This window comes from Trifolium pratense, linkage group LG4 (genome assembly GCF_020283565.1).
Source record: "Trifolium pratense cultivar HEN17-A07 linkage group LG4, ARS_RC_1.1, whole genome shotgun sequence".
NCBI lineage: Eukaryota > Viridiplantae > Streptophyta > Magnoliopsida > Fabales > Fabaceae > Trifolium > Trifolium pratense.
Window position 1 is genome coordinate 1,914,070 of NC_060062.1, and position 15,467 is coordinate 1,929,536.

At 31.4% G+C, this 15,467-nt stretch overlaps 2 protein-coding genes and 1 pseudogene across 3 annotated transcripts; 1 reads left to right on the forward strand and 2 right to left on the reverse strand.

Moving 5' to 3' along the window:
- LOC123923463 (zinc finger CCCH domain-containing protein 18-like) lies at positions 1–5,011 on the reverse strand. Of its 2 annotated transcripts, none has more exons than XM_045976150.1 (8): positions 4,624–5,011; positions 2,640–3,575; positions 2,390–2,545; positions 2,111–2,290; positions 1,175–1,251; positions 894–1,070; positions 709–799; positions 1–519 (listed from the first exon to the last, which is right to left on the reverse strand). In XM_045976150.1, the coding sequence occupies exons 2-8, from the start codon at positions 3,557–3,559 to the stop codon at positions 480–482; spliced, it is 1,641 nt and encodes a 546-aa protein (XP_045832106.1). In that variant the 5' UTR covers positions 3,560–3,575; positions 4,624–5,011; the 3' UTR covers positions 1–479. The 2 variants fall into 2 exon arrangements, with proteins under 2 accessions (XP_045832106.1, XP_045832107.1); XM_045976151.1 differs by having other exon boundaries at positions 4,726–5,009.
- A 3,049-nt stretch (positions 5,012–8,060) lies between these two features.
- On the reverse strand, positions 8,061–10,219 carry LOC123920728 (annotated as a pseudogene).
- A 3,878-nt stretch (positions 10,220–14,097) lies between these two features.
- On the forward strand, positions 14,098–15,083 carry LOC123924767 (disease resistance protein RGA5-like). The gene is made up of 3 exons (XM_045977735.1): positions 14,098–14,156; positions 14,413–14,491; positions 14,766–15,083. The coding sequence occupies exons 1-3, from the start codon at positions 14,151–14,153 to the stop codon at positions 14,912–14,914; spliced, it is 234 nt and encodes a 77-aa protein (XP_045833691.1). The 5' UTR covers positions 14,098–14,150; the 3' UTR covers positions 14,915–15,083.
- Positions 15,084–15,467: the final 384 nt, after the last annotated feature.

Genomic DNA, 15,467 nt, shown 5'->3' on the forward strand with positions numbered 1-15,467 from the left:
TAAAAACCTGAATTTTGAAGTATATAAACCATAAAAGAATTCAAAATACATATAATGGACTTTATATGAAGTTTTAAAACTATAAAATAAAAGTTACTTATAGTGAGGAAAAGAGGTCCTCACTCCTCAGCCACATATTCTAAAAGCTCTTAACTAGTTCTTAACTACAAGGTGTTCTTTCTAAAACACCAAACCTTTCAGCCATCTTTCTATAGTTAAAAACAAAACAATAACCTTCTTACATGTATCAATAGTAAACTTATGTTAATTCCACCGGTTTCAGTTGCAAAAAGGAAATTACTCTACTATCCTTTTTCAGCATGCATATCCTTGCTACCTATACTGCGACGCTAGTCGAGTAACTAGTCCAAAAGAATATTTGTATTATGTATCAAAAGAAAGTTGTTGTTGCCTATACCTCCTGTATGTTCTATTTCAGAAACTACATCACTTCCTACTTATCATTTTCCATCGGTGGACTATGCAAATGGACTGTCGGGGAGATTGAGTCCTTCGTTGCTGCATGAAATTACAGACGCGTAGTTAATAAAATATTGTCACATTCATTATGAAATATAAATATTGTCGTCATCATCGTAGTGAACAAAATAATGCCACCATTCACTGTGAAATTCAGTATCGTAAGACATGGCAAGAGATCGTAAGATATAATAAGAGATCAATTCTTTAGAAGTTGATGCTGCATACCTATTCCCTTCAGAGGAATCAGTGTCGGCATTCTTGGTTTTGTTATTCAACGCATAATTGGGAGCTTCCGTAGACTGGATATTGAAATGATCTGCATGAGAAACAATTGCAATTAGTATAATAAAAAAGAAGTGGGAAACTTGGGAAAAAAAATTATAAGCAAAATTGACTATATTATTAGATACCATCTGGAACTCTTAATGCATCCATGGGGAAGCAGCCGAACTGAGGTGAAATGGGCAAAGGTCTTTGCGTAAACTGCAACTGCGCATGCGCAAGACGTCTCCTTTGCAATTCAAGAGCTTCTTGTTCTTCCATCCACTGTCTCCTTAGAGATCTTTGGGTCCCATAACTTATTGGAACTGCGTAAATTGTGCATTAGATTAGTTGAATGACAAAGCTAATCACAAAGGCAAGCTATAAGTTGTTAATCTTAGATTAATTGATAAACTAAATTGTATCGTACTTGAGTCGAGTTCGGAGTCAATATTTGCAAAGTGATGGGGACAGCAAATAGAGTGCTCCATCTTATCTTGGTACCTCCTGCAACAAATGAAATACAAAATTACTATATGAACTGATTAAAATACCATATTTGTGTGTGGCGAGAGAAGGATTAGCGTTGTTATTTCAAATAATTACATAGTAATCATAACTTCACATGTTTTAGGAAGCCTTTGTAATATAATAGAAACCAAGATGCCATAACCATTAAACTTGTAAATTAATCTACGTTGCATAGCTATAAAAAATGGAAACACCAAATTAAAGTCAAGGTATCGTAACCATATATAATACTCGTGAAAACATACCAAGTACATACCAAAAACATTTTAAAGAATAAAAAGTAAAAGGGTATTCCATTTAATGCCTGCAACTAGATATGTGAAAATGCTTTTGTCGGCTAGTAAAATAATTATTGAAAAATCATAAAAACCTAAACATGACTATGAATATCACACTTATCAATCATAAATGAAAAGAATAACCTTTAAACCTGGTTCCCTACGAGAAACAATGGCAACTTCAAGAATGGTAGTCCATTCAAATGGTTCCCAATCATTTCACCAACATCCCACATATTTCTTCCACCCTCATCATAACCGTTACTCTATCTTAGGGTTGATCTTATAAATTTTTGAAAAATGATTTTGAGACATGTGATGAGACATGTGATATGTTCTCAACATGTGCCGTATATAGATATGTGTCTGCTATATGTGCAACTTAAAAAAAAAAAAAACGGAGTAAGAACTACGAATCAGAGAATAGACATAACACTGAGGAATAAGCATTCATCAAACTATATATCAATAGACAATATAGGCGACAAAAGAGTCATTTCCTGTATAAATCATAAGCATGAGCTTTCATTTTGCAAAGAAATACAAGGAATTCTCACCTTTCAACAACCTTTGTCTTCTCCCTGTAAGGCTTCACGAGCACACGAGACCCTCGAACATAATGGGGATTTCCCTTATCCAGAATCATTCTAACCGTTTCAGGATCAGCAAATGTTACAAAACCAAACATCCGTCTCTGCTGGCATGGAATCCTAACATCTTCAACAAATCCAAATGTGCTGCAAAGGAAAATATGTAAAAACAATTTGCCAACACAAATATAATAAAGCCACAAAAAAATGAGTATGCATAGTCACGTCAAAAATGCAATAATTTACTTGAAGTAGTTTGCAACATCCTCTTCTGTGAAGGTGCTGTCAGCTGGAAAAGTCAAATATATCTGTCGCAAAGCACTGATATTTTGAACAGAATCTCCCTTTTGAATGTATTTCGGTGCATCTTCAGCCAGTATCACTGCATGCTGTCCATGAGGCCTATAAACAAAATTCAAACAACAGTATTAGACATTGAAATTCAAATACATATACAAACACAAGAATATACATGCAAAAGATTTACATATTCCACCTGTCGATTAGCCGAATGCTATTGAGTCGCACGAGAAGCTTTGTCAAACTATAGCCAGACTTACCATGTCTCTGACTCTCGGTTAAATAACCTTGAGCTTGCAATACCTTTTTATACTTGTCATAGTATGCCATCGGCAATGAAGCAATTGACATTGGATTACCTCTTCGCTGCTTCAAAAGCTCAATAATTTCAGACTCTATCTGAGCTAGTGAACCTGGCGACATCACCGGATCCTCATTACTATCATTATTTCCATGCATATGAGGAGAGAAGCTATCATGAGGAACTTGACCATGAAAATATCGGCAGTTACTTCCATGTCTACAGTAACCTTTACTGAAATAATGACAGATCTTGAGTGGAAATTCAGACATGTTTGAATGTGAAAGCCTTTTAGTAGGTTTTCCACCGAAATTGACAGCAGAAGCATCAACTAAGCCATTGTTATAATCATTGACAGCAACGCCTCGAGTTCCGATATTCACATGATCTAAACGATTCTCCAAACTCAACAACTGTGTTTGTTTCTGAAGTTCTGCGAGAGAATCCATGTAATTCATTCCCATATATTCAGGATTGGCATTACTAGCAGATTGTGGATTCCAGTAGGCAGACGGAAGCTGAAAGTTCGGTGGTGAAGACGAAGATAACCCCGGAAAATGGCTTAAACCTTGTTGAGGGTTAACATTGGGTGGTGAAATTGGCATCATGGTTGAATTAACAGCCAACATTTGAAGATCGGTTTTCGCCTTAAACACAACTTCACTGATGATATGGTCAGGACAAGAAGCCAAGCTAGCCAATTCTTGTTCACTGTGGTCTTGCAAAAGGAGATAGCCCATTATCTTTGTAGCATTATCGGGCTCGAATTTCTGAATTTTATCAAATAAAATTCTTGTATAGTCTGATATGTCCATAGTTGTTATCCTATCACTGAAAAATAAAAATAAAAAATTAGTGAATACTGAGATAGCATTTAGCATTAAAAAATTGGAATTGCAAGAAAAGAAAGAGTCTAATGTTGAATGAAAATTGATGAACTACACTACTACTAGCATAACATGTTTTTTGTGTAAACTAGATATCCCTGGGCTCAACTGCAGAGACTAATATCTCGAGTCTTGTGGGACCCAATTGGGTGGCAAACTCTCCCCACGAGTTTTAACACTGCTGCATAACATTTTACTAAACCAAATATCTAATGAAAAAGCACAGATTTTGAGGAAGAAATTGAACAAATCCAACAAAAATAAAGTAAAATAAAAATGATATTTACATAAGAAGACAATATTGAACATTTCATTTTGTATTTCATTTGTTGTCATATACCCTAAATCGTTACAAAAAACCTAGAAAGGAAAAGAAGAGACACAGATTCTTATGACATGAAAATTACTCAATTTTGCAAGTATATATTTTCCTCAATTTTCTCAGTCATAACTCAAAAAAGGAAGTAAATTTAATGCAGAGAAAACAAGGCCTATAATATATGGAAATAAAAAGTCACACACATTCTCTCTAAGCAAATCACACAAAACAACCAAAAAAAATTCCAAAAACCCATTAACAAAAACAATGCTCACAAAAAACACAAAAAAAATCAATAATAAAAAATCAATACCATCACTATATTCTTTTTTGTAACATGCAAACAAATTGTTTTATTTTCAAAACAAATTTTTCATAATCAACAACTCAAACACACACACACACACACACACACACACACACATACAAAAACAAAAAACAATATTTATGTAAATAAAAAACAATAAAAAATTAACATCAAAATCAACAAAATGGTCAAAACAAACAGAACCAAGAACATCACTAACATGGTAGAATATTTCACAAACATGCATATAAATTTGTAAATTTCAAAACAGCCCTTTTTCCATAATCATCAATTCCAATCAAATAAAGTAAAAAAAAAAAAACAATTAAAATAAAAAAATAAAAATCTTGAAAGATGGTTGCTTACCCATGAAAGAGAAGAAACAAAATCAACAGAACAATGCTTCAAGAACAAAACTTTTGTTCTTGAAACAAAGAAAGAAACTGAGAGAATGCTTCAAGAACCAACCTTTATGTTCTGTTTCACATCACAGAGTGAGAAATGATGAGAGTTAAAACCGGTAACTACCAAAACGCACTGAGTCAAGTAGTAAGAGTGATAAGAGAGTGTGACTATGCACTATGAATTATGAAGTGTTAAATATTTTGCGGTTTCGTTTATAAAGATTCAAACTTTATGGAAAATCTCATAAGAGGTGTCAAATGGATAGAGATTTGAGCCAAAATAATTTGCTAAATTCTCTCTTAATTTTTATAACTGCTTGGAACTGCTCAGATACTGAAAAACCCCCTTTTTTTGGTAGCTACTAAAAAACCCTTCTTTTATTCTTTTTTTAATTTTAATTAAAAAAACCAAAAAAAAAAATTGGTAAAATAAATAAATAACTTTGTCAAACAAAAAGAATAAATAAAAAATAATATTTTTTTAATAAAAACCACTTCTTTAGTCAAAAATAAATAAAAAACCACTTATAGAATTTGACCAAAAAACAAAAACGACTTATAGAGACTTTTTTTTAATAATTATACAATTAACAATTAATAATTCCAAAAACCCAATGGGTTTTTTTAGGGGGAGTTCAACTCTTCAATTGACACTTATGAAAAAAAAACTCTTTAGTTGACACATCATTCTAAAAAGTGTCCATGTTTTTTTTGGATACTCAAAAAAAATGTCATGTGTGTGGTTAATTTTTTATTTAGGAATGTTTGATTAATGCTTAAAAAAAAAAAAGGAATGTTTGACTAAGTTTTCCTTTTTTATTAAGTTTTCTTCTTTTTTTTTTGTTACATTATTAAGTTTTTTTTTTTTTTGAAGGAACATGATTAAGTTTTTTATTTGACCAGAATGTATATTTAAGTTTTTTTAAAAGAATAATGTATTTTTCATTATTATTTTGACCAAAATATTTTTTTTTATAATTGACCAAAATATGTTTATGTTCAAGTTTAGTATTTTCTTTTATAATAGTTAACGGTTAATTTTGACCAGAATGGAAGTTTAAAAAAAATTATTGGAAAAAAATGTATGTTTAAGTTTTATTTTGTTTGACCAAAAAAAAATTTGTTCAAAAATTGGTATTTTTCATTATTATTTTGACCAAAATATTTTATGTTCAAAAAATATTTTTTATAATAGTTGAAGTTTACTATTATTATATAAGAAGTTTAGTATTTCTTTTTGGCAATAAGTTTAGTATTTATTTTACTCCTTCAAAAAATTATAAAATAAATTTAAAAATAAAAGTTTTCTTATAAATCTTAAAGTTCAGTATTTTAACTACATATAATGAAAAATTTGTTTTTTTTATCAAATAGCTAATGTTTAGAATTTTACTCTTAAGATGAATAAATAAAGTGTTTAAAATTTGAACTTCGATCTTTGCATATAAAATTATGTCTTTATCAATTGAATTAAGTCACAACACAATAAAAAAAAAAGTTTCATCCATTATAAAAATAATGGTCAATTTAAAAAGTGATATAATACTCAAAAAATATATAATATATCAATATCAAAATGATCATTTAAGGAAAAGGAATTAAATTTATTTTTTAAAAGAAAAAAAAAGGTATATAAAGAGATGGACCCTTGATGAATGTGGAGCACTAGGTATGATCTTTGTGAGAACTCAAATCTTGTTGAGCGGGGACCAAAGGAAAGGAGGGAAAATGTACACCTTGGAAAGAGGCTAAGGCTTTGGTTGGAACGTTTCAATTTGTTTGGGAGGGAATGCAAAACACAACCATAGGGGGTGTTTGTTTCGGAGACTAAAAACTTATTCCTGGGAATCTAATATAGGAATAAAAAATACCTATGTTTGTTATAAGGAAATAAATAATTATTCCTAGGAAATTATTATTACCGGGAACCTTTTATTCCCTTAAAGCCAGGAATTTTATTCCCCACTCATAAGCATGGGAACAATTCATTCCCATCGGTTTTTATGTCTAACTGTTGCATCCCCACTACTTGATCCACGTTTTCTTCAAGTTTTGTGAGGGACACAGTTTTTGTGTGTATGCAAATGGTCTTTACTTAAAACAAAAAAGATTAATTATTTATGAAAATTTAAAATTTAAAATAATAATTCTAGTTGTTTAAAACACTAACCAAACACATTTTTTACATATTACTGGGAATAAAATACCTGCCATTATATTCCTTGGAATAAGTTTCCTAGGAAAGAATTTAGAATCCGGAAAACAAACACACCCATAGAATAGGACAATGCCAACATCTTTTAATTAAATAAATAATTATTAATTAAAATACATAAATTCAGTGTCACATAGATAGCCAACTTGGATTAAGGGTCCACTCTTTACCCTCCATGACTTCCTTGTTGTAGGTCCGTTGCAATTCTTGAAGGGCCCACAACATCCAAACGTTTTATTAGTTTAAATAAAATGATTAAGTGATACTGTACTTATTTTGATGTTTTTTTTTCCCCAAAAAAAGAGGGTGTAGAGTAACCAAAAAAAAAAAAAAAAAGAGGGTGTAGCACCACCTCAAAATATATAAAATATAGATGAAAAGGAGAGATATAGAAAAGAAGAAAGGAGATTAGGCTAAAACCTCCTTAAGAATTAGAAAATCTAAAATCAGGTTTACCTAAACTATTGTCATAAAAAAAACTTCTAATTTGTGATGGAATGTCAAACCAAATGATAAACCTATCAAGATTCAGCCCAATGTTTGCTAATCCATCAGCACATTGATTCCCTTCCTTATATACATATGAAACCACAAAATTCATATTTCTAGTTAGTAAGTTACAATTCATCCACTTGTTGCTTAGTTCCCAATGCACTAATTCGGATGACTTAAAGGCCATAACCACAAGAGTTGAGTCTGTCTCTAACCAAAGGTTCTTCCAATTCCTACTATTGGCTATTTCAATAGCTGTCATGGCTCCATTGAGTTCAGCCATAAAGCTGACTTTAGGCCTATATTCTCAGCAAAACAACATAAAAATTTTGCCTTGTGGTTTCTAAAAATACCGCCGCCACAAGAAGATTTATGGTTGTTGAATGCACCATCTGTGTTACATTTTACACAATGCTCAAATGGAAGTTGCCAAATAACCTCTTTATTGAGTTGGGGATTTGGAGGATGTAACGTGACATTGAAATACTTAGATGTGATCCATGTTACTGCAGATTTCTAATGAGTAACTTTGTTGTTGAATCGAGCATTATTTCTAGCAAAGCAGATGGCATTCAAAAGGTTAATTAGAGCAGCTTTGATTGTGATTTTACATTGAGGTGACCAACCATTGTCACATAAATGCCAAATATCATCCATGGATTGAAATTGTAAAGTTAAGTTCAAAATAGTAGCTAACCAGCACCATAATTACAAGCAAACTTGCATTCAAAGAAAATGTGGAAAGTAGTCTCAGAGTGGTCATGACAGAGAGAGCACATAGAAGGCATACTGCAACCTCTTTCCATTAATTTTTCATCCATGGGGACTTTATCATGCATCAATCTCCAAACTAAGAGAGATTTTGATGGAGGAATATCTTTACACCCGATAGATTTTGCCCAGTGTTTTGAAGTGCAACGCCTTCTTTTGAATTCAAAAGCTTGTTTCATGGATATTTTTCCTAAGGGAGATTCATTCCAACAAAGTTGATCAGGAGTAATTTCAACAGGAAGAGTGGTGTGCTGCACCATGGACCTGAGATTTGGGAACAAAAGATTCAAAGCTGAAGGAATATGCCATTGTTGATTGAGAATAATTTCACTAACTTTTTGAGGAAGCCAAGTAACAACATTATGTTGGATATTAAGAGATTGAGCCAAAGGGATTCCACACCAAGCATCATACCACAAGTTGATCTGCTGACCGGAGCATGCTTGCCAATATGAGTTATCTTTAATTGTTGTCAATTCTGCCTTGATGCTACTCCAAAGGGAAGAGTATATATGATGGTTAATTGTGATTTTGACTATGTTTTGATCTTCAATGATGTGCGTTTATGTTATATGATGTCAAAATTAGTGTTTCAATTTAGAAAAAATGAATATATAAAAACTTGTAATATTTTGAAAAACGGTTTTAGAAAATCTAGTTTTAAAAATACAAAAAAATAATCTATTTTTTTAAATCTAGAACAAACAGGCCCATTATCTTTCCCTCTTCCAAACCCCACAAACGAATAACACCATCTTTGCCACCAGAAGCACAAAGAGAACCATCAGTTGTAACAGCAAGTGTTCAAATATTCAGAATGTCCGGTAAAAATGTTTCTCCAGCTTCAAATTTGACATATTCCAAACTTTCTAGGTACAATCCCATGAAGAAGAAATTATTGTAGGTACGGGTTGATGTTAATAAGGGAATAATTTGGTTGTCCTTGATTGTATATATTTCCATTCCTAAAATAGACCAGAAAATCAGACATAGAATATTTGTAATCAATAGTTGTAAATGCTCACGCTATTATATATAGAAGCAATACAATGAAGAAAGACATCAAGCCATAATTCCTGACATGGTATCATAAGGTTCGATCAAACATGTGATATTTCTCATCTTGGCTTCGTTCAGCGATACCCCACTGGTTCGCTCTTGAAATCGTTTGTTTTCCGTTCTTGGTCGTGTTTGTTTTGGAATCTTTTCCGAAACTGTAGTTGCCGCAGTTCTCGCCGTTTTTTGTTTATTGTTTTGGTCTTGGTGATTCTCGATTTTCCAGAGTTGAGATCGTGATTCTTGGTTGTTAAGATTCTGCGTTTTGGGCAAATTCTTGTTTGCTTGTCTTCCTCGCCGTTGAATTTCCCGATTCGTGCTTATTGATTCTCGCCGTTGCTTTGCTGGGTTGCAAATATGGTACTCAACTTTTCCTCCTTATCTAGTGTTTTTTTTGTTGCACGATTAAAAAAAAATAGAAAGGGGTTATATTTGTTTGCGTGCTGCTTTGTTGTGTTATTCTGTTCACTTTGCCCACTTGTCCTTTTTTTGGTGTTACGTGTTTCCGGTCTCTTTATTTGCAACGTTACTTGATAAAGAGTGTTAGGGTTGAATCGAACACAGCTAACAAAATCCGAATGAGCCTCACCTCCGCCTTGAATGGTGTATTTGCATTCACCGCGAGTGTTCCAAAGTTAATGGTTCGGTCACGAGATGCAGACAAGATTTGACGGTTGTCGATCGAGAGAGCAACGGAGAGAATGCCTTCGGTGTGACCAACGAATCTGCGAACGGAGGTTTCAGCTTTGAGATCCCAAAGACGGAGTTCACCGTCCCCTGAACCGGAAAGAGCAAACCGTTTGTCGGATGATAGAACAACATCCTGGACGAAGTGAGAGTGACCGGTGAGAAAGCGGCCGAGAACACCGAAGGTCTTTTCCTCCTTCGTAAGGTCCCAGAGGATGACGAAATTGTCACGTGAAGTAGTGACAATCATGGCGGAGTCGTTGATTGGGGTAGCAATGGCGGTTACGACATCGGTGTGACCACGCATGAAGCCGCGAAAAACGAGAAAATCGGTCATATTTTAGATTTATCGAATAATAATGAATTTTTTTTGTACATAGACGAAATGACAAAGACGTGATAAACTCACACACATATGTGAGGGAGTCGGGTTCGAACACCAGTCATGGTGTCCAGCCTAATAATTTCGACAATTTTTTGTCAGTTGAATTATGACTTATTGATTATTTAATAAATTTTGTCTATAATATACACCCTCCGTCCCAAAATATAAGCAAAAGTGGATCAAAGAAACTTGATATATTTGGTTAAAGATTTGGACCAAATACATCCACTTTTGTTGACCAACTTTTGCTTTATATTTTGGGACTGATAGAGTATATCGGATTTATTAATTATTTAATAAATCTGAAAATTTAATTTGTCAAAAAAAAATCTGAAAATTTAATTTTTGCTTATATTTAAAATTGAAGGATGTAATAATTTATGTCAAAAAAATAATAATTATTTTTGATTCATAATTAAATAATCGATTTTTTTAAAACAATTATTATAGACAAAATTCTTAATTCCAAAAGAAAAAATTAAGTAATCAATTCAACAATAAGCTCATGTGACATGAATAGATATGTTTGGGTGACCAATGCATTACAAAGCTTGCATGTCAAGTAAAATTGTCATAACGGTGCAGAAGGGAGTTAGGTGGATTTGGTTGGAAGGTGTCGGAGGTAGGGTGGGTGAAGTTGAACATGGATGGAGCTAGCAAAGGTAAGAGGTTGGTGGGATGTGGTGGTCTCATCAGAGATCATCGAGGTACTTTGTCTTTGTGGTTTTGCCAAATTTGTTGGTGTTGATAGTAGCATATATAGTTGAGAGTGTTAGAGGGTTTGAAGCTTTCTAAGAGGAAGGGGTTTCAAAAGGTTGAAGTCAACATTAATTCAATTTCAGTTGTGAAGGTAATCATGACTAGTGTGTGACTAGTAGCTGAGATTCTCATTGGTAAAGAGTATCAGGAAGTTGTTGGATACGGGGAGTGGGAAATAATGAAGATTTCACATTCCTATCGCGAAATAAACAAGTGTGTAAATGAATTGACAAACATCTATTGCGTGTTAGATTACAACATAATCTTCTTTGAGTCTTGTCTAAGTCATATTAGAGATTTATTTTCTGCTGATGTTTTGGGACTTAACACCCTTCGCTTGATTCCGTTGCAATCTCTTATATCTTTGGGCTTAGGCCATCTTTGATATTAAAAAAAGAAAAAAAAATTTAGCCCCGTCAATATTCTCCAAGGCTCCTCAAGATGATTTTAGAATTTGGGGAGCCTTAGAGCATATTAAGGGATCTAATAGGCTTTAAAAAAATTACTACTAGAAATTTATTTTTCGCGCCTCATAGAAATTCTCACGCGTCTCTTGAAATTATCAAAACAACCTCCTCGCATTTTATAATGTGAGCACTGTTCGCACTCTATTTTGAAGTGACAATTTTATTTGACTCAATCACAACGTCTACGCCCCATAATATAAAGGTCTCATGTGATTCACCCTTAAATTCACATTTTTCCTCTCCTCCCTAATTAATGGTTAAAAAAAGAAAAGAAAAATAAGTTGACCATATTATCAATGGAGAGAATCTTCTTCCTCTAAATAGTAAGTGACATTTTTCCAGTTTTCATACTGTGTACTTGTTGTTACTTGTTAGGATGGTCCTATTTAGTTTTATACACATGTGGTCAAACTCATGAAAAGTTAAATACTTGTTACTTGTCACAATGTCAACTATGCCAACAAAATACTACTAGTACTAGATTGTATAAAAATATTATCAAAATAGTACTTAATTTAGCAATGGGATTATACTATGAGTTTAATTGTTGTGCACCGTCGGTGTAAATTATTTTTACACATACATCCAATGACGCGTTGCCACGTCATTTAATGAATGTGACACATCATGTGTTTTTAATGGCCATACATGATGTGTCGGTTTTTTATTGGACGCATGTGCAAAATAACTTTACACCGACGATGCATATACTATATTACAGGATGTGCTAAAGTGATGGATTAGCAAAGAGGGATGCATGCATGAGTGTCCGGCAGAGTGTCATAACATGTTAAGGGCGCAAGATTAGGTAATGACATCATCTATAGTTGGAAAAATGAGTTAAGCAACAACGTCATAATGAAATTAAATCAATAAAATATATGAGTATCCGAATAAAAACTTGAGAAAATAGAATATGTATTGTAAAATAATTTTATATTTTTATTTAATGGAAATTATATATTCTGTTAAATTATCTCACTACACCTTACTTCAATGTGGAGGAATAATATATTTTTATTGAACGTCCGTGTAAAAATAATTTACACCGACAAAACGTGTGTACATATTAAACTCTAAAAACCTACACCAACTCAAAGCCTCACATGAGAAGATGGCACAAGTTTTTTTTAAGGTTAACTAAGGAATTCGAAAAAAAAAAAAAACATGTGTCTAGTCTCGTTAAAATAGTTCAGTTAGTAATTACTAGAGATATATTAATAGATTGAATTTTGAAACATTCACTTGACACTTATAACGTTGAGTTTAATCACTAAATTACTAGACAAAAATACTAAAATCATTATAAAAAAAATAGAAGATTAAAATCAGATATGCCAAAAGTACAATTAAATATTTTATTTATTTTAACAAAAATTAATAGACCCTTTAAATTCTAAACTTTATACATTAAGAAATTATAATTATGTGTTATTGATGATGATAAAGTGTTATGGATTTTTTTTGTTAGATTAGTGGGAAGGAGAAGAGGATAAATATTATTTGAAAGAAACTAAAATTGAAAATACATTTAATTTCTTTTTTAGTGAATAGAACATGTATATACATTTTGTAAAAAAAAAAAAAAAATGTATATACATTACGCTTGTAAAAAAACAATGCATATACGAGTCCGTTTGGATTAACTTATTTTTTAGTTTATACAATATAAATTAGGTTTTATGCTATTTTATAAGTTCACACTAGTGATTTTTTTTTTTGACTAAAGTGAAAATTTTATTTTTATAAGCTATATTTTATCATAAACTACATTGACAAACTTATAATATTAATATATAAAAATTGCATAAGTTATTTACATAAGCTCAAAAATAAGTCAATCCAAACGGACCATATTGTCAAATAAAATAATAAAAAAAAAATGCATATATTATATATATATATTAAGAATTAGGGAATATATTATACCAAAAAAAAAAGAAAAGAAAAAGAATTAGGAAATATATATACATTACTCTACATTACGGATTAGGATCTTCATGGAGTTTCTTGCATTCAGCCTAAATTATTGTGTTTATTTTTTTAATAAAATAATGTCTTCTCTCTCTTCATTGAAAAAAATCACTTTTCTCTCACAAAAAATACAACTGCAGACAAATATAGGGGATTTCAACTTTAGGAAATCCAATTCCGTGCATTACCATATTCCTTTCACACAACACCAAAACATACTCCATATTCCTTAATTTCATACACGTCACGTGATTCAAATAATATTGACTTTGAAGTATGAACATAGTAGCTGACTTTTTCATCAAAAAAATAAAATAAATTAAGCAGCTGACTTAGTTTGTTTGATTTTTCTTTTTTGAATGGCAACTTAGTTTGTTTGATGATAATACGATATGTCAACCGTGTTGAATCCATAAAAAGTGGATCACCAAATTATGTTTTTAAATTAACTTGTAATTCTTGTCAAAAAAAAAAAATTAACTTGTAATTAGTTAACTTAATTAATGCATGCGTTTGCTTTACAAATTAATTCAAATTAATATTAATATATACCGCCACTAAGACATGTATACATGTTCTCAACTATATATATGCATGGGATCATGGTTAAGTTAATTCTTCATTCTTCATCAAGAAGATTCTTGTACACTAAAAAATTAAGCTGATTTCATTTGGTGAAGATTATGACGGTAAGCGAAATTGCTCCCTCACATCATTGTAACTATATTTTGCAAAGTATTTGTCGAAATTGGCGTTGATTAATCTTTGTCAGAGAACTTAATTCGAATCTCTCCACTCAACTATATTTTTTTTCATCCACGAAGCTCCAACCTTATATTTTCTTATTTGATCAACTAATATCAGCTAACTAAGATATACATGCATACATGGTTTATTGCTTATTTATAAAATATTTTGAATTTACTTTATACTTATTTTTTGCAGCAAAGGATTGTGATTGAGTTGCCACTTCATTGTGCAAAATGTGAGAAGAAAATAATGGCCATATGCACCACTGCTGATGGTAAGTACACTAGACTCTTCCACATTAGACAAAGCCCTAGATCATACAAGACTAAGAGTATGAAATGTTTTTTTTTATATAAAAAATATTGTGTTTTTTCCTCAATAAAAAAGGTTTACTTTTGTATTTTTAACTTCAATATTAAGAACTAGTGTTAATTTTATTTTTTTTATTTCTCATAATTTTCTTGTGTTAAATGTTAATATTGTTATTAACTTATTATTAGTTATCTTTAATGAACTAATTATTTGTGGAACATGTATTTTATACAAAGGTGTTACAGCATTTGCTTTTGAAAGGGAAGGAAGAGATAGAGTGGTGATTAAAGGAGAAGATATTGATCCAGCAAGGATAACAGAATGTTTGAGGGAGAAAGTGACTAAGCATGCTAGACTTGTTAGTGTGGCTATAGATGATGATTAATAGTTACATATATACACACACTTTGAGTTTGAGTTGTTTATATATATGTATTCAATATTTTTATATGTAGAAAGGTGATTGTTTATTTGTTAGAATCATTATCCAAATTAGACATGTATCCATCAATTGTTTGTATCATTTTGATCATAGAAGTTTTTCATTTTGTATGTAAGGCGTGTGTTTCTTTTAATGCTTATAAAAATAATATTTGATATATATATATATATATATATATATTGTGTTTTAAAGAAAGCATAATTAATGTTCACAAATCTTAGATTAGTTCACCAAAGTTCAAACTTTGATCCCTCAACTCCACTATGTATATGTGAATTTCCAATGACTTGTTATGTAAAAAAAAAAAACATAATTAATTAATTGTCTTTTTTATAATGAAACATGGACTTATACTCTTGAACCATTAACCAAGTGATTGAAGTCTTAAACTAATGAGCTTTAATTAAACACAAATCATTTAAAAAATTCGAGTTCAAATTCTGATTAAAACAATCATTAATTGATTTTTATAAAAATTTGAGGTCAATATACATGT

Excerpts from the sequence above, each read along its gene's own strand:
- LOC123924767 (XM_045977735.1), top strand. Across the intron at positions 14,492-14,765 it reads CATATGCACCACTGCTGATG|GTGTTACAGCATTTGCTTTT; the intron begins GTAAGTACACTA and ends TTTTATACAAAG.
- LOC123923463 (XM_045976150.1), bottom strand. The coding sequence starts at position 3,559 with ATGGACATATCAGACTATACAAGAATTTTATTTGATAAAATTCAGAAA. Across the intron at positions 2,546-2,639 it reads AGCATTCGGCTAATCGACAG|GCCTCATGGACAGCATGCAG; the intron begins GTGGAATATGTA and ends TTTTGTTTATAG. Across the intron at positions 520-708 it reads GATTCCTCTGAAGGGAATAG|CAACGAAGGACTCAATCTCC; the intron begins GTATGCAGCATC and ends AATTTCATGCAG.